General features: G+C 55.9%; 1 protein-coding gene across 1 annotated transcript in view; it reads right to left on the minus strand.

Annotated features, from left to right (window-relative positions):
- Positions 1-24,087, minus strand: part of slc49a4 (solute carrier family 49 member 4) — a 59,868-nt gene that overhangs the window by 19,028 nt on the left and 16,753 nt on the right. The window contains 5 exon segments of the mRNA XM_030112764.1: positions 5,453-5,520; positions 12,950-13,068; positions 21,938-22,057; positions 22,504-22,569; positions 22,572-22,774. Of these exon segments, the coding sequence (XP_029968624.1) occupies positions 5,453-5,520; positions 12,950-13,068; positions 21,938-22,057; positions 22,504-22,569; positions 22,572-22,774 (576 nt within the window).

Below are 24,087 nucleotides of genomic sequence, written 5' to 3' on the forward strand. Positions count from 1 at the left end.
AACCACTACCAAACACAAACCTGAGGTCCAAGCGCTAAATGAAATTATTCTGGATGGTTCTAAAAATTGCAGCTCTGCTTTTCAAAGACAGAACTGCCTGGGACCTGGACCGATGCCTCACCAGTTTTAGGACCAGTCCTGGTTTTCAGTTTTTACTTCAAGAAAGTTTCACACTGAAACGGAACCTTTTGATGGGAACCTGTTAGATGCTGTGGACGAGAACCATAAAGACTGAAGCGCTGACCTGTCCTTTCAGCATCTGAGGCGCGTCCAGAATGTCTCCATGTTTGCAGACGACACTGGAGGGAAAGTTCCCCTCACCAGGAGGAAGCTGCTGGATTCAAAAAGCAAAAGTTCTAAATTGCGCGGTTCCTGTTCGGCTGGAGACGAGGCGGGCCTCAGAACATGTTCAGCCCGCGTTCTTTTGAGAAGAAGCAGGAGAGTGAGATGTCCTGTGGACGAGGCCTTGATGAGGCTCCGACGGCGAGTTCCCGCAGGATTTCCTCGATGGAACAGAAGGAAGCGGCGCTGCAGAGTGAAGATGGTCGCGGCGTCTCGGAGCTCCTGTCACAACTAAAAGCCGATCTTTTCCGCTCTAACAGGATTTATTGGTCGTAAAAATAGCATCGTTTAAGACGTGTAGGATCAGATTGCATTTTCTGCTCTGAGGCGCCGGCGGGGAGCGCTGAAGCATCATCATTAGCGTGGCGTTATGGTTGGGTCTGCGCTGGAGACGGGGACATGCTGCTAATCAGCAAACAGACGCTTTAATACGGCGCCGCCATGCAGCCGCAGACCGGCCTGTTCGCAGGGAAAACAAATTAGCCGGCGGCCGATCCTCATTGGCGCTCGCTCCATCTCGTCTCATTAACCTGGAGCGTCGCGGCGCTCCGACCGCCGTGATGTGGAGGAGAATAACCTGCTGCGTCTCCAGCCCCCCCCGACTCTCCTCCCAGCTCGTAATGGGAAGATAACGAGAGCTGTTACTGCTGCTTCCCGCCCTCCTCCCTCTGACCAGACAACAGCAGCAGCCTGCCACTGCCGGCCAATCAGAGGCAGCCTGCCACTGCCGGCCAATCAGAGGCAGCCTGACACTGCCGGCCAATCAGAGGCAGCCTGCCACTGCCGGCCAATCAGAGGAGAGACGGATATCGGATTACATCCCCTCTAACCGGCCGATTGGCCGGTGACGCTGCCCTGCAGGCACCGCAGAGCGTCCACCGGCAGCCGCTGACTTCAGGACGAAACGTGGAGCCAACAGAGGATCACTCGGCGCTTCAGACCCCGCCTGCATGACAGCGGTGCAACTTTTTGAAAATAGCTCCCAAAGTGGAACTTTCTGAAACACTGCTGTTGTGCACGTGCACCCACTAGTGGCCCCACAGGCTCACTGCATGGTGTTCAGCGGTCCCGCCGTCGCCGTGGAAACGGGCATCTTTTTCAAAACACAGTCACTGCCCGAAGTTTCTGGAACGAAAACAGAAAACGGAAGGTTTTCACTGAAGTGGCGTCGGTCAGTCCAACTCCAGCTCAGGCTCAGGCTCGGGCCCCAGCTCGGGCCCCGTCCCCGTCCCCGGCTACAGCTACGGCCCCAGCTCGGGCCCCGGCCCCGGCTCGGGCTCGGGCCCCAGCTCGGGCCCCGGCTCGGACCCCGGCCCCGGCTCGGGCTCGGGCCCCAGCTCGGGCCCCGGCTCGGACCCCGGCCCCGGCTTGGGCTCGGGCCCCAGCTCGGGCCCCGTCCCCGTCCCCGGCTACAGCTACGGCCCCAGCTCGGGCCCCAGCTCGGGCTCGGGCCCCGTCCCCGGCCCCGGCCCCGGCCCCGGCGGTGAGTGGGTGATGGTTTCACCTCCAGGGAAACGGCTGCTCACAGGTCAGGGCACAGCCAGAGCACCGAAGGCCGCCCGCTCCGTCTGGTGTTCTAGAAAGTTCTGTTCCTGTGGAAAAGCTGGAGAGTCCGACGGTTCGGCTTCACCGTCATTATTTTCAAATAGGAAGTCAAAAAGAGGAGCGGAGCCCTGGACGGGAACCAGACATTAAAGGAACGGCTTTGGACCCGGGCCAGCAGGAGGCGCTCTAAATCGCCCCTCATCCATCAAACAAGATATTTTTTAACTTTCACAATCACAGCCTCCACAATGAGCCGATAAATCTGACCATCTCCCACATCACAGATAAAGACCCGGAGCGGCGGAACGGCCCGGAGGCGGAGGACCGACGCTCCGTGACCGACTGACTGATGTCTAGTTGTCTGTAGGAATCATCCCTTCATCAGAAAACTGACACTGAGCATGAATCCGGCGCTGTGGACATGATCTCTGCTCCGCAGCACCGAGCCACAGGAAGAAACGCAGTTTGACCCTGATGTTCTGTCACATGCAGAACGGATCCACATTCTCCAGGTCAGTCAAAAAGCTTCATGAAGACGAATAAAACAACAGGCTTCCCTCCGACTCATCTTTCAGGATTCATGTATTCATTCACCGTGGAACTCCGAGCTGCTTCAGAGCTGCAGCGATGAGAGGCTGCAGAGCAGAACCAAGCTTCAGCAGTCAAGACAACGTTCAGCAGTGAACAGTCACTATGACTTAAAAACTCGTCCTTCGCCTCTGAGGGAGACGAGAATCATAGAATCGTCGTCAGGAAGCAGTGATTTAACCGACGCGGGGGGGCGAGGCCCAGCAGGGGGTCCCGGCGTCCCGGCAGGAAAAATCAATACATGTGGAGATATTCTGAACGCGGGACGAGTTATCGACATGATCAGAATGAGTCCGAGCAGCTCCCAACAGCTGCTAATGACACAAGTGCTGGGTGTGTGTGTGTGTGTGTGTGTGTGTGTGTGTGTGTGTGTGTGTGTGTGTGTGTGTGTGTGTGTGTGTTTTGTTAAAGCTGAATTTGATTTAACTAACAACTGTTGCACCACAGAAAGACTAATCAGTCCCTCCACTGACTCAGACCATGTAATCAACACCAATAATTCAGCGGCTGTGTTTACACACACACACACACACACACACACACACACACACACACACACACACGCTCAGTCTTGTATTTCTATCCTTGTGGGGACCGTCCATTGACTCCCATTCATGTCTAGCCCCTAACCCTGACCCTTACCCTAACCCTAACCCACACCACAACAAAGCCTAACCCTAAAGAAATGTTTTTGACCTTTTACTTTTTTCAGTAACAACAACATGGTCAAGAAAACACTGTTTCTCCTACTTAGGACCGGAAAAAGGTCCCCACAAGGCACGTCGTTCCACGTTTTGCTATCCTTGTGGGGACATTTGGCCCCAACAAGGATAGAAATACGAGAACGCACACACACACACACACACGCGCTTCCTCCCAGCGCTGCAAACGGGCCCATTGATTAGCAGACGGAGTTATGGGCTCGTTTCCCTGATGAGGCGGCCGGCCTGCAGAGTGCTGATTGGGCTTCATCCCGACACAAACATACATCCAGTCCAGCAGGACCGGATCCCGGATCCCGGATCCCGCAGACTCCACACTCCGTCTCCGCCGCCGTGCGCTCATCCATCAGCGGAGGGAAAGTGCTGGCTGCATTTGCATCAATCCCCCTTTACCTCGGGTCGACTCCGCCGCCGTCCTGACAGCAGATCGATCAGGTACTGAAGCGCCAGCAGCTTCCCAGAGAACAGCTGTGGTCTGCTGGGGGGCAGGGCGGGGCGGGGCGGGGCGGGGCGGGGCGGGGCGGGGCCGGGCCGGGCCCCTTGATCCCACCCTTGATCCAGGAGTTCTAACAAGTTCCAGACCAGCATCCAACCTTCCCTTCATTTCTGAAATCCTGGAGAAAGTTGTTGTAATCAGTTTTGAGAACATTTATATAACAACGACCTGTTAGAGACTTTTCAGTCAGGTTCTAGAGCTCACCACAGACCAGAGACCAGGTTCTAGAGCTCACTATAGAGCAGAGACCAGGTCCTAGAGCTCACTATAGACCAGAGACCAGGTTCTAGAGCTCACCACAGACCAGAGACCAGGTTCTAGAGCTCACCACAGACCAGAGACCAGGTTCTAGAGCTCACCACAGACCAGAGACCAGGTTCTAGAGCTCACCACAGACCAGAGAGAGCTCTGGTACGTCCCTCCTGTATTGATCCACCTGCAGCGATTGTAGCCTTGCGATTGGTTCTGCAGGGTTCCCCTCCACTGGGCCTGGTTCTGCAGGGTTCCCCTCCTCTGGGCCTGGTTCTGCAGGGTTCCCCTCCTCTGGGCCTGGTTCTGCAGGGTTCCCCTCCACTGGGCCTGGTTCTGCAGGGTTCCCCCTCCTCTGGGCCTGGTTCTGCAGGGTTCCCCTCCTCTGGGCCTGGTTCTGCAGGGTTCCCCTCCTCTGGCCTGGTTCTGCAGGGTTCCCCTCCTCTGGGCCTGGTTCTGCAGGGTTCCCCTCCTCTGGGCCTGGTTCTGCAGGGTTCTTCCTTTTAAAGGGAGTTTTATCTGTCCTGGGTCTCTGGGCTGTCGAAGCAGTTTTGCTAGCTGCCGTCCGGCTGGACCCAGATCCAGATCCAGATCCAGACCCAGACCCAGACCCAGATCCAGATCCAGACCCAGACCCAGACCCAGACCCAGATCCAGATCCAGACCCAGACTGCTGTTATTCCTGCTGCTTGGAGTCGGATCCTGCAGATTAAACCGTCGCTCAGTGTTCAGACCGACAGGAACCAGGCGGGACGTTTCCTCCAAGTCCTCCTGAAACTGAAGTCCAAACATCTCCAGTGTCTCCACGTCTCCAGTGTCTCCAATGTCTCCAGTGTTTCCAACGTCTCCAGAGTTTCCAGTGTCTCCAACGTCTCCAGTGTCTCCAATGTCTCCAGTGTTTCCAACGTCTCCAGAGTTTCCAGTGTCTCCAACGTCTCCAGTGTCTCCAACGTCTCCAACGTCTCCTGTGTCTCCAACGTCTTCAGTGTCTCCAACGTCTCCAGTGTCTCCAACGTCTCCAGTGTCTCCAACGTCTTCAGTGTCTCCAACGTCTCCAGTGTCTCCAACGTCTTCAGTGTCTCCAACATCTCCAGTGTCTCCAACGTCTCCAGTGTTTCCAGTGTCTCCAACGTCTCCAGTGTCTCCAACGTCTCCAGTGTCTCCAACGTCTCCGTCTCCAGTGTCTCAGCTGTCGTCAGAGGAGCATGTTGTTCTATCGGGACGCAGCTCAGTAAATCCAGCGCCGTGCTGGTCCTTCACTCAGGACGTCTGTCCTCCCTCAGTCGTCCGTCCTGCGCCGTCTTTGTCTCATACTAAAATGTGTTTGATGATCTGAAACGTCTCGGTGTCTCTGGACAGACTGCCTGGGCGAGGAGGACGTCCATTAAAGGCAGGATACGTCCCGCATCGGGAGTGTCCTGAGTGCAAACGTGTCCACAGGCCTTCTGGACAAAGCGTCCCACTCCAGCTTCCACACAGTGACACGTTAAGACGACGGAGTGAGTCTTACCTCGCCATCGCCACTCCAAACACACATCCGCCAACCGTGGACCAGAACCCGATCCAGCCTGCGTCCACCTGTGAGGACGAGAAGAGGACAACGGAAGGGTGGGTGAGGGAGGAGGACAGGAGGACAGGAGGACAGGAGGACAGGAGCAGAGTCTGGACCGGACTCTTCCAGAGAGTGCAGACACCGTCCCTCCTCGCTCTCGCCGCTGAACGCAACACAAACAGCGGACGTTCCGGCCGCCGGTACAGCGATAAGCGGCGGTGTGACGCCGTGACGGCCAGACGGAACCTCCTCCGAGCGCCGCTGAAGGTGAACGGCCGCCATCAATCTTCCTCCGGCAGTAACTCAGTTCTGCCGGATCTGAGCGGCGGGCGAGGAGACAGGAAGAGCGGCGGAATCCAAAGCAGGAAGCGGCGCTTCTTCCTTAATCAGGCTCTGAGCCGGCCCGTCAGGAGAGTCCGTAACGAAGAGAAGTGGCCGATCAGAGTTATTAAACTCCCAAAGTGCTTTGGCTCAGTCAGGGACGGACGCCAAAACGCCACGACGCTGGAGGCAGATCACCCTGGGAGTGCTGTGGGGCTCCGCCCCCTCAGAGACCGGGCGCTCAGCAGAACGGGTCACTCCAGAACCTCCAGATCTCCACAGAACCAAGCTCCGAGCGTCTGGACCGGACCGGCAGGCGGGACAGAAACCCACAGCCTCAAGCCCAAACCCAGCCCCGCCCACAAGGCCGAGCCGGAGACGCTTCAGGAGGACGGGACAGGACAGGAGGACGGGACAGGAGGCTGGGACAGGAGGCTGGGACAGGGGGACGGGACAGGGGGACGGGACACGACAGGAGGCTGGGACAGGAGGCTGGGACAGCCCCCCCCCGGTATCTGAACTCGGGAGCTGGAAGCTGAAGACTAACTGCTTCCGGGCTGTTTTTTATTAGCAGCACATGAATCACTGCTCAGCGTGAGGCGAAGGAACACTTCTGTAATCTCAGCGGCTTGGAAGCCTTAGAAAAGAAAGATGGAAGCTTAGCGGCGCCTGCTGCAGCGCGGCTGTGTCATTAATCTGCAGCTGATTAGCGTTAAGCCCCGAAAGCCAGAAACACACGCTGGAGTGTTTGTTTTTCCTTTCAGTCTCATTTCACCAGCGTCTCCGGCCGGCGGTCACAAACCTTCAGCTTTAAGCTTTCACCTCATCCCAGCTAATTCATGTAATCCAGAAGATCCGGCGGTCTGCAGAGCGGGCGCTGCACGGCGCTGCGCTGCGCGGCGCTGCGCTGCGCGGCGCTGCGCTGCACGGCGCTGCGCTGCACGGCGCTGCACGGCGCTGCACGGCGCTGCGCTGCACGGCGCTGCGCTGCACGGCGCTGCGCTGCACGGCGCTGCACGGCGCTGCGCTGCACGGCGCTGCGCTGCACGGCGCTGCGCTGCACGGCGCTGCACGGCGCTGCGCTGCACGGCGCTGCACGGCGCTGCACGGCGCTGCACGGCGCTGCACGGCGCTGCGCGGCGCTGCACGGCGCTGCGCTGCGCGGCGCTGCGCTGCACGGCGCTGCACGGCGCTGCACGGCGCTGCACGGCGCTGCGCGGCGCTGCGCTGCACGGCGCTGCACGGCGCTGCACGGCGCTGCACGGCGCTGCACGGCGCTGCGCTGCACGGCGCTGCGCTGCACGGCGCTGCGCTGCACGGCGCTGCACGGCGCTGCACGGCGCTGCACGGCGCTGCGCGGCGGTGGAAGGTGCTTCAGGCCTGTCTAAGTGCTTCTGTAATGGAGGGAAAAAGGTAATCAAACTAAAAGAGGCAGGACTGGCTGAATGAGCCGTATCGCTCGCTGCATTCTAAACGGCTTCCATTAAATGAACAACTGCTCTGACTGATGAGCACAGTAAAGCGCAGGCAAAGCACCTGTTTTCCCCGACGCTCTCATTACGGAGCTCCATCCTGCTGCTGCACGTTCAGCAGGTTTCCTCCTCCCCCCCCTCCCTCCTCCTCCTCCTCCTCCTCCCCCTCCTCCCCCTCCTCCTCCTCCTCCTCCCTCCTCCCCCTCCTCCCCCTCTCCCCCCCTCCTCCCCCCTCCTCCTCCTCCTCCTCCTCTCCTCCTCCTCCTCCTCCTCCTCCTCCTCCTCCTCTCCTCCTCCTCCTGCTTCCTGTTTCAGCAGCTCCTGTCCCTGGAACAGTCCGGGTCCGGTCCGCCTCCTCAGAAACTCGCAGCGGAGAGTCTGGAGCGGTAATGAAGCGCCACACACTGTAGCCTTATTGCATTTTCAAAATAACCTGCAATTCCAGGGACCAAATTGAAAGACGGATGGCAAAGGAACCTCTGAGATTTGTTTCCATCACAGGAAACTGGCCAATTCTGTTGTTTGTGTTTGTTTTTTCGGGCCGAGCAGAAGCCGAGTCATTGCAGAAATAAATTGAGAGGCATTACTTCTGATGAATACGCCGCGGCGAAAACCCCAACCTGACTGGACTGAACTCCCCAGTCAGGAGCAGCTGCTCAGGCTCTGCAGCTGATGTATGTCCCCGACCCTCTGCCTGCCTGGGACCCGCTACCCCGACCCTCTGCCTGCCTGGGACCCGCTACCCCGACCCTCTGCCTGCCTGGGACCCGCTACCACGACCCTCTGCCTGCCTGGGACCAGCTACCACGACCCTCTGCCTGCCTGGGACCCGCTACCATGACCCTCTGCCTGCCTGGGACCAGCTACCACGACCCTCTCCCTGCCTGGGACCCGCTACCATGACCCTCTGCCTGCCTGGGACCAGCTACCATGACCCTCTGCCTGCCTGGGACCCGCTACCACGCCCTCTCCCTGCCTGGGACCAGCTACCATGACCCTCTGCCTGCCTGGGACCCGCTACCATGACCCTCTGCCTGCCTGGGACCAGCTACCATGACCCTCTCCCTGCCTGGGACCCGCTACCACCGCACCGATACCACTGGCTACCAGGACCAGCTCCAACCTCCAGCTGAAGGCCGATACCGAGAGCCGATACCGAGATGATACTGAGAGCCGATACAGAGAGGCGATATCGAGAACCAATACCGAGAGCTGATACCGAGAGCCGATACAGAGAGGCGATATCGAGAACCAATACCGAGATGATACCGAGAGCCGATAAAGAGAGGCGATATCGAGAACCAATATCGAGAGCCGAAACCGAGAGGTGATACCGAGAGCCAATACCAAGAGCTGTTACCAAGAGCCGATACTGACAACCAATACCCAATACCCAATACCCAATTGGGGCGACAGTAGCTCAGTTGGTAGAGCGGGTTGTTTCATAACTGGAAGGTTGGCGGTTCGATCCCCGCTCCCGCAGGCGTAAACGTTGTGTCCTTGGGCAAGACACTTCACCACTGTGCCTAGTATGAAAGTTGTGAGAGTGAATGGTTGGTGGTGGGAGGGGCCGATGGCGCAGACTGGCAGCCTCGCTTCCGTCAGTCTGCCCCCCCCAGGGCAGCTGTGGCTACAGCAGCAGCTTACCACCACCCAGTATGGAGAGAATGAATAATGCAGTGTAAAGCGTCTCCGAGTGTCCTGAAAGCGCTGTATAAAACCAATGCATCTTTATTATTAATACTGAGAGCCAATATTGAAAACCGATTCTGAGAGGTGATACCGAGAACCGATACCAGCACCTACTGACTCAGGGTATCCATCACACTATGGTCACGTTAGCATGTAGCACTGCTGGTGCGAGAGCCCCAAAACACGTTAGCATGTAGCATGTAGCATGTAGCGCTGCTGGATCCTGGCCTCTCTTCTGAATCCATCAGCAGCTGCAGGTCAACAGACGCTGAACGCCGTTCCTGTCGATTCACAACTTCCAGAAGTCCATCTTCAAGGAAAGACGCCCTGCTGCCGTCCGTCCTGCTGCCGTCCGTCCTGATGTGCGTCCCCCCTACCGTCCGTCCTGCTGCCGTCCGTCCTGCTGCCGTCCGTCCTGCTGCCGTCCGTCCTGATGTGCGTCCCCCCTACCGTCCGTCCTGCTGCTGTCCGTCCTGATGTGCGTCCCCCCTGCTGGCCATCCTGATGTGTGTCCCCCCTGCCGTCCGTCCTGATGTGCGTCCCCCCTGCCGGCCGCCCTGATGTGCGTCCCCCCTGCCGTCCGTCCTGATGTGCGTCCCCCCTGCCGGCCGCCCTGATGTGTGTCCCCCCTGCCGTCCGTCCTGATGTGCCTCCCCCCTGCCGTCCGTCCTGATGTGCCTCCCCCTGCCGTCCGTCCTGATGTGCCTCCCCCCTGCCGTCCGTCCTGATGTGCGTCCCCCCTGCCGGCCGCCCTGATGTGCGTCCCCCCTGCCGTCCGTCCTGATGTGCGTCCCCCCTCCCGGCTGTCCTGATGTGCGTCCCCCCTGCCGGCCGCCCTGATGTGCGTCCCCCCTGCCGGCCGCCCTGATGTGCGTCCCCCCTGCCGTCCGTCCTGATGTGCCTCCCCCCTGCCGTCCGTCCTGATGTGCGTCCCCCCTGCCGTCCGTCCTGATGTGCGTCCCCCTGCCGTCCGTCCTGATGTGCCTCCCCCCTGCCGTCCGTCCTGATGTGCCTCCCCCCCTGCCGTCCGTCCTGATGTGCGTCCCCCCTGCCGTCCGTCCTGATGTGCGTCCCCCCTGCCGTCCGTCCTGATGTGCCTCCCCCCTGCCGTCCGTCCTGATGTGCGTCTCCCCTGCCGTCCGTCCTGATGTGCCTCCCCCCTGCCGTCCGTCCTGATGTGCGTCCCCCCTGCCGTCCGTCCTGATGTGCGTCCCCCCTGCCGTCCGTCCTGATGTGCGTCCCCCCTGCCGGCCGCCCTGCTGCCAGTCATTCACTGAATCAATCCTGACAAGCCGTTCGATGCTCAAGGTGCCTTTCCAAGGCTTACTGACCCGGTCCAGACCGAGCCCGACCGGTCCGGACTGATTCAGACAGCTCCCAGAGAGTCTGCTGGAGGGGCGGAGCTTCATTCACCTTCAGGTCAAACTCAACCTCAATCATTTTCAGAGTCGTCACTCTGGAAGAAGAGCAAATTTGTTTTCCCAACGAAGTGACGGCAGAAGTGGGTCAGACTGAGGCCCTGCCTGCTGATGAGAGCCTGAAGACACAGAGGAAGTCCTGATATGTGTCTTTCAGAGGACCGTGCTAAATCACAAGTGAAATAGAAAGTTTGTGAAAGAAAGAAAAAAGAAAGAAAGAAAGAAAGACGACAATGCAATGAAATGTCGGCTGTTTCAAGTTTCGGTGACAAAATGTCACGAATGCAACAGCAGTTTCAAAAAAATGAATAATATCTCCTGATCCTGATGGATGGATGGATGGATGGATGGATGGATGGATGGATGGATGGATGGATGACAGATGGACGGATGATGGAGGGCGGTGATCGTCGAGCGGTGGCGAGTGGCAGTGCAAGTCACGTCATCGGTTGCCGTCTGTCGCGTCGCGTCATTACATTGACTTTGTAGAAACCTCATCGCACGATAATTTGGCGTCACGTCTGGTGGAAACACGGGGTCAGAGGTCAAACTCATCCTGTCTGCACTCTGCTCCGTCTCCACATCCACAGAGGCGTGAGAGAACCACGAGAACCCTGAACACGCCGTCCTCTCTCTGGAAGAAGCAGCCTGGCAGGTTTCATCCTCTGAATCCAGGAACACCTCAACACACACACACCTGGACCGCTGAACACACACCTCAACACACACACACCTGGACCGCTGAACACACACCTCAACACACACACACCTGGACCGCTGAACACACACCTCAACACACACACACCTGGACCGCTGAACACACACCTCAACACACACACCTCAACACACACACACCTGGACCGCTGAACACACACCTCAACACACACACCTCAACACACACACACCTGGACCGCTGAACACACACCTCAACACACACACACCTGGACCGCTGAACACACACCTCAACACACACACACCTGGACCGCTGAACACACACCTCAACACACACACACCTGCACCGCTGAACCCACACCTCAACACACACACCTCAACACACACACACCTGGACCGCTGAACACACACCTCAACACACACACACCTGGACCGCTGAACACACACCTCAACACACACACACCTGGACCGCTGAACACACACCTCAACACACACACACCTGGACCGCTGAACACACACCTCAACACACACACCTCAACACACACACACCTGGACCGCTGAACACACACCTCAACACACACACACCTGGACCGCTGAACACACACCTCAACACACACACACCTGGACCGCTGAACACACACCTCAACACACACACACCTGGACCGCTGAACACACACCTCAACACACACACCTCAACACACATACCTGGACCTCTGAACACACGCCTCAACACACACACCTGGACCACTGAACACACACCTCAACACACACAGCTGCTGCAGGAGTGTGTGTGATGCATCTGCTGAGTGGCTGCATCACTTCACATAATTCACTTTGTACGAATATAAAGTCAACAGATCAGTGCCCACATCGGCCCTCGGTATCTGAACTCGGGCTCGGCCCTCGGTATCGGCACGCAGCTCCAGGCCAGTCCTTCAGCTGAGTGGTATGGCTCCATCTCCACTGTGTCTGCTTAGTTCAGATTTTTGAAACACGACCGCTCAAACTGTAAATGATGAAAGTCGGTGTTTTTCTGAAGTTAATTCACGAGCGGCTCTGAACGAGTCGATAAAGCACTGCAGGAAAGTTCAGCTGTCAGGAGGCGCCGGCGCCGAAACGCACCGCTCACGCTGCTACAGCAGCTCTGGGATTAATTACTCTCCAAACCTCGGCTTCTTCTTCTGATTGACTTTAAACAGCGTGACATTCAGGATCCGGGTCTGGACTCTGGACAGGCCGGATCTCTCAGACGGCTCTTCGCTTCCATTGTTCATCTGAGAGGCCGACGAGTGTGAAAGGCTCTGCGAACTGCTGGCACAGGTGGAGGTTTTCCAATTGGAAAATCAGGGCTGGAGAGTGTCGTGGCGAGCAGCTCCGGCGTCTCCTCACAGAAAGAACCAATCATGGCTCCACTCAGCTCTGCCATGAGAGGACGAACAGGAGGCTGCCGGAGGAGCAGGACTGAGGTCTGGACCGATCCTCTGCATTTCTAATCACAGGAGTGTTTCTCTGGGAGTCCCTCCGGGGTCAGACTCTGGTGAGCCGCGGCACAGGAAGCAGGGACCTGCTGAAAGGCTCTCAGGACCGGCTCCAAACGGCCCGGTCTCGTGTTTTTATCTTTTCTGGGAATATTGACACTTTTTTCCTCAATCCAACGATAGTTTGCTCATTGTAACATGACCGTTTTCTCATTTAGCAAAACAAAATGCAGAGGCTGAGGACGGACTGCAGCAGAGACACTGAGCTTCCTGTCCTCAGCCGTCCTCCAGCTCAGCAGGGTCACGTCACGTCTGACCTTCAGTCACACTGTGATCGCACACTGTGAGGACTTCAGGTGTGTGTGTGTGTGTGTGTGTGTGTGTGTGCGCGTGCGCGCCCACCTGGCTGACTTTAGCGGGCGTGAGGACCATGTCCAGGACTCCGGACCAGCCGGCCCACACTCCAGTGGGGACAGCGTAGGCCAGAGCGATCATCAGGAAGCGCAGGTTGCTGAGAAGACAGAACCAGAGCAGCCAATCAGAGGTGGAGAACACAGAACCAGAGCAGCCAATCAGAGGTGGAGAACACAGAACCAGACACAGAACCAATCTGATCATCTCCTCATGGATGAAGGACCCTGTGAACTGCAGGAACTTTCAATTCAGCTTTATTTATATCACACCACTTACAACACAGTGGCTTCTGCACTGGTTTACAGAGAACAGCCAACAGATTCACCAGAACCAGGACCCGAGGAGGAGAACCCTGCAGAACCAGGACCCGAGGAGGAGAACCCTGCAGAACCAGGACCCGAGGAGCAGAACCCTGCAGAACCAGGACCCGAGGAGGAGAACCCTGCAGAACCAGGACCCGAGGAGGAGAACCCTGCAGAACCAGGACCCTAGGAGCAGAACCCTGCAGAACCAGGACCGAGGAGGAGAACCCTGCAGAACCAGGACCCGAGGAGGAGAAACCCTGCAGAACCAGGACCCGAGGAGGAGACCCTGCAGAACCAGGACCCGAGGAGCAGAACCCTGCAGAGCCAGGACCCGAGGAGGAGAACCCTGCAGAACCAGGACCCGAGGAGGAGAACCCTGCAGAACCAGGACCCGAGGAGGAGAAACCCTGCAGAACCAGGACCCGAGGAGGAGAACCCTGCAGAACCAGGATCAGTGGAGGAGAACCCAAACAACAGCACCCACTAGTGGCCCAACATGGGAACGACATCGTTCTGGAGATGCTGGTGTTGGAAGCCAAACCTTTGTGGAGGGAAACTGTGAGACTGATGCATTGTGGGAGCAGGGCCTCCATGAAGCTGCATTAATGACTTTAAGAGCAAAGAGCTGCCGGCCAGCCGGTCAGTTCATCTTTCAGCCGTACTGAGGTGCATTCTGGGAAAAAAGGCCTGTTTGGGCTTCACTGACTGAAACTCAAACAGCAGCGGCTCCAGCTGTGATCAGCTGGAGGCTGCAGATCCTGGCGGCGGGGTTTACAGCTCGCCGTTCGCTCTGCTCTGTTAGGTATGCACGTCCTGCTTCAAACGCCGAGAGGACGCCACTCCAGGGCAGACGGCACTCTTCCAATCACAGGAAAGCTAAATCCAATCACTTGGGGCACAAACAGCCCGTTAATCACCTCCATCCAGAGCGGCGGCGTGCCGATTTAAAATCAGCGCCGCCTCCTCAACCCCTAACACCGTGATTAGAATCACCGGGGTTCTGACAAATGAGGCCGTCTGGCCGACCGGCGGCGGATCGCAGAGCGCTGTTACGGACTCTCTCTAACTCCTGGCTTCTCCTCCATTACGATGCCGGCGGCGTGCCGAAGTCGCGCCGTATCGCAGGACATCTGGAGAACACCTCGGGCGCCCGACGCCGGCGTACGTCTTCAAATGCTCGACACGCAGCCAGATAAAGTTCACACAAACAAAGAGCTGTAAACACACACACCTCTTCCCTTTCCTGACCGCGCCGCGCCCCGGAACATGAATCACTGTGAGTTCCAGACGGCTCCAGTCCGGGACGGCAAAACGGAGCCGGCCCCGGCTCCGGCCCTGACCCCGGCTCCGGCCCCGGCTCTGGCCCCAGCCCCAGCCCTGGCCCCGGCTCTGGCCCCGGCTCTGGCCCCAGCCCCAGCCCTGGCCCCGGCTCTGGCCCGGGCTCTGGCTCCTGCCCTGGCCCTGGCCCCGGCCCCGGCCCCAGCCCCAGCCCTGGCCCCGGCTCTGGCCCCGGCTCTGGCTCCTGCCCTGGCCCCGGCTCTGGCCCCAGCCCCAGCCCTGGCCCCGGCTCTGGCCCCGGCTCTGGCCCCGGCTCCGGCCCCGGCTCTGGCCCCGGCTCTAGCCCCGGCTCTGGCCCCAGCCCCAGCCCTGGCCCCGGCTCTGGCCCCGGCTCTGGCCCCAGCCCCAGCCTGGCCCCGGCTCTGGCCCGGGCTCTGGCTCCTGCCCTGGCCCCGGCCCCGGCCCCGGCCCCGGCTCTGGCCCCGGCTCTGGCCCAGGCTCTGGCCCAGGCTCTGGCCCAGGCTCTGGCCCAGGCTCTGGCCCAGGCTCTGGCCCAGGCTCTGGCCCAGGCTCTGGCTCCTGCCCTGGCCCCGGCCCCGGCTCTGGCCCCAGCCCCGGCTCTGGCCCGGCCCTGGCCCCGGCTCTGGCCCCGGCTCTGGCTCCTGCCCTGGCCCAGGCTCTGGCCCCGGCTCTGGCCCCGCTCCGGCCCCGGCTCCGGCCCCGGCTCTGGCCCCGGCTCCGGCCCCGGCTCTGGCCCCGGCTCCGGCCCCGGCTCCTGCCCCGGCGCTGAGCTGCAGCAGGAAGCGACTCGGCCTTGGAGAGGATATGGAGGGACGGTCATAAAGCAGGCGTGATGGAGCGCCCGCTCCGCCGCTCGCCGTCCTCCCAGCGCCCCGTCATTAACCTTGCCACAACAGCAAGGAAATCAATATCCGAGCCGGTCTCTCCTGCCGCCGAGGACCTTATTTAGACAAGCAACTGTAAGCAACAGATGCTGGCTTGCCGGCGAGGAGGAGGAACCGTTTCCCCACTTCGCCGCTCGCCGTGATGAAACGTTTCCAGAGAAGTCTAAAAGCCGGCGGCGTCATCAGCTAAGTGCCGTTTGTCCTTGGCAGACCCGGCTGGAGAGCCGTGCATCACCGTGACAGCCGGAGCGAGCGTGACGGCGGAGGGAGGGGCCGTCCACGCTCCAGGCAGCTCACCGGCGATCCGAACGCAATGAGCGTCTGAGGCCGTCGGCCCGCTAATCAGAGCGCCGCCGCCGAGGCAGACGTGAACAGCTGGACGATCATTAGCCGGCGCTCAGACCCTGACAGGCCCGACGACCAACACACCTCAGCGGCGAGGCGTCCTGCATGCTAACGGGCGCTAGCGTGTCGTCAAAACGTCCATGTTTTCCAGTGAAAGATTCCAGAACTTCCGGGTTCCACCGGAACCGGACCGGAACCCCTGATTCCAGGTCTCTGAAGTTTGAGTTCAGTGAAAAATACTAATCTGTCTTCTCTCTCTCACACATACACACACACACACACAAACACACACACACACACACACACACACACACACACACACACACAAACACAAACACAAACACAAACACAAACACAAACACAAAACCAAACACACACACACACACACACACACACACACACACACACACACACACACACACACACACCGGACAGCAGAAGAGTTGCATTCAGACAGTTTGAGAAGACTCCTCAAACAGAAGCGAGAGACGCTGTGTGTCAGCCAGGCCACTAGTCGGCGCCGCTCTTTCCTCCGCTCAGCCAGAGTGTGTCTCCGGGATCCGGACGGGAGCGTGGTGCAGGAGACGGTCCAGATGTGCTGGACTCATTCACATGAGACGTCAGCCAGACTCTCACGTGAGTCTGGCTGACGTCACTCCGGTGAGTGTTTCCCGTGTTGCTGAAGCCTGCGAGCGACTGAAGTGCTCGCTGTCTCCTCTCTTGCTATTACTGTTTAATTCACGAAGCAATCAAAAAATCGGGGTTATTTACACCCCCGGGGTTACTTTCGCCCCTAATTGACCAGTGATCTCTCGTGAATTACATTTCTTCTCCGCCGTTAGCGCCACCGGCGTGCTAACTAGCTTAGCGGTGCTAACTAGCTTGGTCCGCCGGGACCGCTATGGCGTCCTCCCCTCTGTCTTCTTTTCTTTCCTGCTCAGTGTGCCGTATGTTGAGTCAGAACCCTGCCTCCCTTGACGATAGGGGTATTTGCGTAAAGTGCAGTGTATTGACAGCGCTGGAGGCCAGGGTAACCGAAGTTAGAGGAGCGGCTGCGCAGATGTGAGGGGCAGGGCAGCGCTAGCTACAGCCAGGTAGCGGCAGGGCTCGCAGCCCGTTCCCGCAGTGAGAGGAGTGTTAGCAAGCCTAGCCCCGCAGCGTTGTCCCGAGCAGCCGGGACAAGACCAGGACCGGTTTGTGACGGTCCGGAGGAAGGCTAGTGCTAAGCACGCGCACGTAGCACTCCAAGAACCGCTTCACGTCTGCAATAGGTTCTCTCCCCTCAGCGACGACACGCGGCTGAACTGGACACGCTGGTGATTGGCAGCTCTATAGTTAGAGACGTGAAGCTGCCAGCGGTGAAGGTTAGGTGTTACCCGGGGGCCAGAGTGGGGGACATCGAGGGGAACCTTAGGCTTTTAAAACAGGAAGGTAGGAGATTCCGTCGAGTCGTGATTCACGCAGGCGGTAATGATGCCCGCGGAGACAATCAGAGGTGCTCAAATTACAAGTAGCCTCGGTGTGTGAATTGGCTAAGTCGATGTCTGATGCTGTAATATTCTCTGGTCCCCTGCCCAATTTGGTCAATGATGAAATGTATAGCCGACTTTCATCATTCAATCGCTGGTTGTCTAGATGGAGTGAGGAAAACTGAGTTATTTTTCTAAACAACTGGTGCACCTTCTGGGGAAAGCCTGGGCTCATCCGCAGGGACGGCATCCACCCAACTTTGGACGGTGCAGCCCTTTTTGCTCACAATATGGCTGATTGGCTTCGTACCCTAAATTGACAAACCAGCTATGAGCCCCGGGCGCAGAGCAGTCATGTAGAACGCTCCTCTGTTGATCTTGCTGATCCCGTCACTAATCCTGCTCCTGGATTTTTACAAGTCCAGCATGGAGGTTACCTAGGCTAACAGAGACTGAGTCTGTCCATAGTGCTCAAAGCATTAGAAAAAGTCAGTGGGGGTAAAAGCTTACACCTGTAGGAGACAGAATAACTCTTCCAGTAGGAAATACATAAAATGTGGTCTACTAAACATTAGAGCGATCTCCACTAAATCTCTGTTAGTTAATGACCTTATCGGTGACAATAACATTGATCTCCTTGCTCTAAACAGAAACTTGGCTTCCAGCAAGATGACTATGTGAGGCTCAATGAATGTATCCCCTCCAACCTATGTTAATTTCCAAACAGCTAGATCAACAGGTGGAGGTGGAGGTGTGGCAGTGGATATGCACTCTAGTCTTCTCTTAAACCCAAAACTAATGTTAAATTCAACTCTTTTGAAAGCTTAATACTAACGCTTACTTGTCCAAATTGAAGAATCAAAAGGCTGTGCTATTAATTATTGTGTATCGACCTCCTGGTCCTTACTCTGACTTTTTAACTGGTTCTCAGAGTTTTTAAGCAATATAGTATTGACTCATAACAAGATCCTTATAATAGGTGACTTTAACATCCATGTGGATGATTCTGGTGACAGTTTGAGTAATGTGTTATTGCAGTATTAGATAGTATCGGTTCACTCAAATGTTGATTGAATCCCTCATAGTCACAAGCACACCCCTGGATCTGGTCTTAACATATGGGATAGAAGTCAGTGACCTAAATGTTCTCCCTCAGAACCCCATACTCTCAGACCATTTTTTAATTACTTTTCAGGTTTTGATTGAAGACTACTCTGCTCAAAAAGATAAAATTCAGTTGATACGGACATTATCTGAAAAATCTGTGGCTCGGTACAAAGAATTGATCCAGCCTGCATTTGCTGCATTATCTTGTTAACTCACAGAAATGAGCTTATTGACCAGTGGTGATAATAGTGATCAGTTTGTTGACAGTGCTATGCACTCACTAAATCTGCCCTTGACGTAGTGGGCCCCGTTGCAGCTGAAAACCAATCGACCCAGGCGCGTTGCTCCATGGTTTAATTCTGAACCCGTGTTCTCAAACTAAAAACTCGGCAATTAGAAAGACTGTGGCGAATCTAAATCGGAACAATCTCTGAAGGCCTGGAAATGTAGCTTGCTAAGCTATAAACAAACTCTTTTTAAAGCCAAGACATTATATTACTCTCGTTTAATAGAAATAAACAAAAATAACCCTCGGTTTTCTGTTCAACACTGTAGCCAGACTGACAACCAGTCATACTGCAGTGGAACCAGTAATCCCAGAATCTTTAAACTGCCATGACTTTCTTAAATTCTTTAATGATAAAATCATAACCATCAGAGGTAAAATCAGTGAAGAGCTTTCCTCAGATCAAGCTCAGGGAATCCAGCCACTGCCTCCACCTGAAATACCTGAAATACTAGATAGTTTCTCATCAGTAGATGGGGACTGAGACTTCGATTGTAGTGTCTTCTAAAACCTCGACCTGTCTCTTAGATCCAATTCCAACTAAGCTTTTCAAAGATATTCTTCCAGTTATCTTAAATACGATCATAACTATAATAAATACGTCTCTAGAAATTGCTATGTGCCCACTCATTTAAATTCGCAGTAATCAAACCACTGCTGGAAAAAACCTAATCTCGATCCTGATATTCTAGCTAACTACAGACCAATATCAAAGCTGCCTTTTATTTCAAAAGTCCTGGAAAAAGTCGTGGTTAAACAGCTTCGCCTCCACCTACAGACAATAGTTGATTTGAGAAATTTCAGTCAGGTATAGAGCTTATCACAGCACTGAGACTGCGTAGTTTAAAGTCACTAATGACTTCTATTGGCGGCTGAGCAGGTCTAGTCTCAGGTCCTGGTCTCCTAGACCCTCAGTGCAGCTTTTGATACAATCGACCACAATATTCTCCTGCAGAGTTAGAATGTGAGGTTGGCATCAGAGGAAAAGCCCTCTGCTGTTCAAATCGATCTTATCTAATAGGTACCAATTTGTTTCACGTTAACCAACAGTCCTCACCGTGCTCCCGGTCAGTTATGGGGTTCCTCAAGGGTCCGTGCTCGGGGCCAATTTTATTTCTGTTATATATGCTTCCTTTAGGGAACATAATTAGAAGTCACGATATCAATTTTCATTGCTATGCAGATGACACACAACTGTATTTATCTATGAAACCTGATCAAACTAATCAAATAGACAGACTCAGTGACTGTATCAGAGAAATTAAACCTGGATGACTACGAACTATCTCCGTCTGAATCCTGGCAAAACAGAGGTCATTATACTAGGCCCCCATAAACTGAGAGAGTGTCTATCTGAACAGATTATCACCTTAGATAACGTCAGTGTATCCTCCTCCTCTACTGAGGAACCTCGGGGTCTTATTTGATCAGGATATCTCCTTTAAAGCACACATCAACCTGGCTTGTAAAACAGCATATTTCCACTTGCGCAACATAGCTAAAATAAGAAACATTCTACCTAGAAGCGATGCAGAAAAACTCATCCATGCATTTGTTTCACTAGACTGGACTACTGCAACTCCCTTCTCGCAGCCTGCCCAAAAAGTGCATTAAAAAACTTTCAGTTGGTTCAAAATGCGGCCGCCAGATTATTAACGGAACTAGAAGACGTGAACACATTACTCCCGTTCTAAAATCTCTTCACTGGCTTCCTGTCGAGTTTAGAGTTAGATTTAAAATCCTTCTCCTCACTTACAAAATCCTAAATGGGATGGCTCCGACCTATCTCCAAGATGCTTTAACGCCTTATCAACCAATCAGAGCACTTCGCTCTCAAAATGCAGGGTTACTGGTGACTCCTAGAGTCTCTAAATGGACACTAGGTGGAAGAGCCTTTAGCTATCAGGCACCGTTTTTATGGAACCAGCTTCCAAGTGGTGTCAAAGAGGCAGACACAGTCTCCACATTTAAGGTTAGGCTCAAGACGTTTCTCTTCGATGCAGCCTATGATCAGGTCAGCTAGGGATTCTAAACTAAACTAAACTAAACTAAACTACTAAACTATAAACTAAATACTAGTTTAATACTAAACTATCCACAAAGCTGCCCTAGGAGCTAGAATGCTGTGGGAAGTACGGTGCACTGAGCCCTGTCCTCTAATGTCTGAATGTTATTCCCTTTAGTCCGTTCATTGCTTTTCACCTGCTGTCCCCCCCTTCGAGGGGGAGTCTTCTCCAGTTTCAGTTGCTGACTCCACTATTACGAGGGCCTACGAACAAGCTCCGTCCGGACCGGGAGGACACTCCTGTCGGCCTGCGCGACTGGCTTCGGTTCTACTTCTGGGATCCGTGGTTCTGTGCTGGACCGTCCAACGGACTGTCCTCAACATAGTCCTAGGCTTTACTTCTTATTGTCTCATGCTAGCTGTTGCCAAAGCTGTCCGTCCCTGGGAGAGGGATCCCTCCATACTGTGGTTCTCCCCAAGATTTCTTTCTCCCACTGGGTTTCTGGAGTTTTTTCTTGCCGGATGTGAGGGTCTAAGGCGGTGGTTGCTTCGTTTTGTCTCGTTACTGTGAATTTGACATATTAACATTATGCTTATTCACTGTTTTTATTTTTACCAACCAATGTAACATCTTGAAGCCTCTGAGGCAGCTGTTGTTGTGATACTGGGCTGTACAAAATAAATTGATTGATGATGATGATTGATGATTGATTGATTGAATGGCGCCGTCTCCAGAACAGCCAAAACACAAGAACTGGGATTTCTGGGGAAAGAGGCTGACGGTGTGTCGCCCAGTGGGGGGGTCGAACCGCCAGCTCCAGCTGAACCACGGCCCCCTCCCAGCCGCTACCAGCCAGTCCATCAGATGACCTCCGTCAGCTCCACCCTCGCTGAGGGGGGTGCTGAGGGGTGGAGGGGCTTCACTTCCCAGCATCCACCAGCACATCATAAACGTGGTGATGAGCGAGGAGGGAGGGCCTGGACTCTGATCAGCTGATGAGCAGCTGATGCTGAGCGGCAAGACGCTCCGTTAAGATTCCAGATCGTCTCACATTCTGTCGCTTTAACTCGCCGAGACAAAAGCGTCCACCGCATCAGGAACCACACCTCCATCCGGTGTGGGCGGAGGGAGGAGAGCGCCGACTGTCCGCCGCCGCCGCCACAAACACTGACAAACCCAAAACCGCGTCACTCACCGGCTCAGTGGCGCCTGAAACCCAGGACGGCGAGAGCGATCCCAGCAGGAGGCGTGTCCGAGGACTCACCTGAGCAGTCTGCAGGGTGCTGCTCCTGTAGCCCAACCTCATGGCTCGCAGCCGCAACACTGGGCGCATCGGAGGCGAGACGGGAAGTAGAGCCAGCACCGCCGAGAATAGCACCGCCACGACGGCCAGCTCTGCCGGGGGGGGAAGAGGAGAGGAAGGAGGAAGAGGAAGGGTTATTTGAGGCAGAGAAAAACTCCACCTGTGACTCAGCTGAACTGAACTTGGCGTCTGCTGGCTGCCGCTTCGACCATAACGGCTCCACAGACCTCCGGCAGAGGTCACATGACCCCAGCAGGCTCCGCCCGGTGGGTTCTGATGTCCTTCTGATGGTGCTGTCTTCGTCCTTCAACAACGTCCTAACAGCCCCGCGAGGAACCGCGGCTACCGCCTCCTTCCATCGCGGCACGCCGGTTTTCCTCCCAGCCTGCTTTAATCTCCTGAATCCGTTGAGCAAGGCAGCCGGAGCCGTGCAGTTCACACGCTTCGCTGACCAAGACTAGAACTGGAGTTTTTTTTCGGTGGTGGTGAGAAGGTGCACGGTGGTCTCGCTGGACCCTGGGCTGAGCCTGATCCGTACCTGCATACAGAACCAGCTGGATCCGGTCTCGGATGGTGCTGTCGGAAACTCCCCGCCGCCGCCACGGTTCCCGCCAGGGTGCGTTGGAGCGGGGACCACCAGAGGTCCCACCACGAAGGCCGCCGCGCCCCCCAGGTAGCAGAAGAGCGAGGCCACGGCCGTGGCGGTGGCCCTCTGGTCCGGGGCGAACCAGGTGGTGGACAGGAGGGGGCCGGCGCTCATGATGGTGGGACCGGCGAGTCCGTTCAGGAGCTGGCCTCCGTGGATCAGCCTGGAAGAGAACCAGAGAGACCGCTAGCCTCGTACTGGACTGAGCGCCTGTTCCTGTGACGGGCGCCGTTGGTTTTCGGTGTTTTGCTGTTGGAACACTCTGTGCCCCCCTTCTGGGCCTCACTGCAGGCCGCCCATACAGCAGTCCCGGAGAGTCCGGGCCCAGACTCGGGGGGTTCAGGGGACCAGAGTTCATCTGGAAAATCTGGATCTGAGTTCATAGGAGCTTTCACACCAGCATAAACCAGGGGCAGGCCTCAGAAAGTCCTGATTTGGTCTGAGGTCTGGATTTTACAGGGCTGGAGGGTGAAAGGGCCCCGGACCCGGTGACACCACCTGGCAAAGAGAAACGGGACCGTCGGTTGCTGAAGGTCGGTTCAGAGGACGCTTCTGATGACTGGAGCCAACAGGTCTCTGCACATGTCGAGTACCTGGATAGACCCCGTCCCGCGGCAGCTAACAACCGGCTTCTAGGCTCCTCCCCCTCCGCCTGCAGACCCGGGCCTCACCGCCAAAGACATCATATAAGAACACTAGATGACTCATGCAGCTGTAACCCAATGGGGACTGACGTCGTCACATGGCGGCCATCTTGGTCCAGGGCCGCTCACTCAGCACACTGATGTCAGTGGAGCGTCAGCTTTGAAGCAGCTACTGATTGCTCAATTCTCAATCGATTTTCAAACGACTTGGTTTGTTATAAACGTCAGACATGTAGACATTTAACTGCATGCAAAAAGAAAAGTTATGATTTTAACATTTAGTCTGCATCATAGCAACGTAACGTTAGTAATAAATCAAACCATCTGTAAATCCGCCAAGAATTCAATGAGTTGAGTATTTTAGTGTAACTCACTCACCTTCCCTCAGATTACCCAGAGTGCCCAGAGTGTCCACCGTCCTAAGATTGGCCGCCAGTGACGCTGTTGACTCCGCCTTAAGGCATCTAGTTCTTATATGATATCTATGCTCACCGCCTGCTGGCGAGCCGCGTCGCTACGTTTTCCCGCGCTGACGGTGTCCCACGTTGATGACATCATCAGCGCGACGGAGCCAAACGAAAGTCAACGATGCAGCGGAGCACCGTCCCCGTTAGCTGTAGACGAGTCTCCTCTTCCTGGATCCGGAGCAGCTCTCTGGGGCGGCGGGCACATTTTTCCTGGAGAACCCTGCTGATCTGTTCTTCAGTCTAAATATCAATTTGACCATAAAGAAAATCCTACTGAAACGAGAAGAGGCCTGAATTTTTATCGTTGTACTCATAGAAAATAATGGATTCATTGGATGAAAGCTAGGATTTTATATTTATTTTAA

This window comes from Salarias fasciatus, chromosome 16 (assembly GCF_902148845.1).
Source record: "Salarias fasciatus chromosome 16, fSalaFa1.1, whole genome shotgun sequence".
NCBI classification, from domain to species: Eukaryota; Metazoa; Chordata; class Actinopteri; order Blenniiformes; family Blenniidae; genus Salarias; species Salarias fasciatus.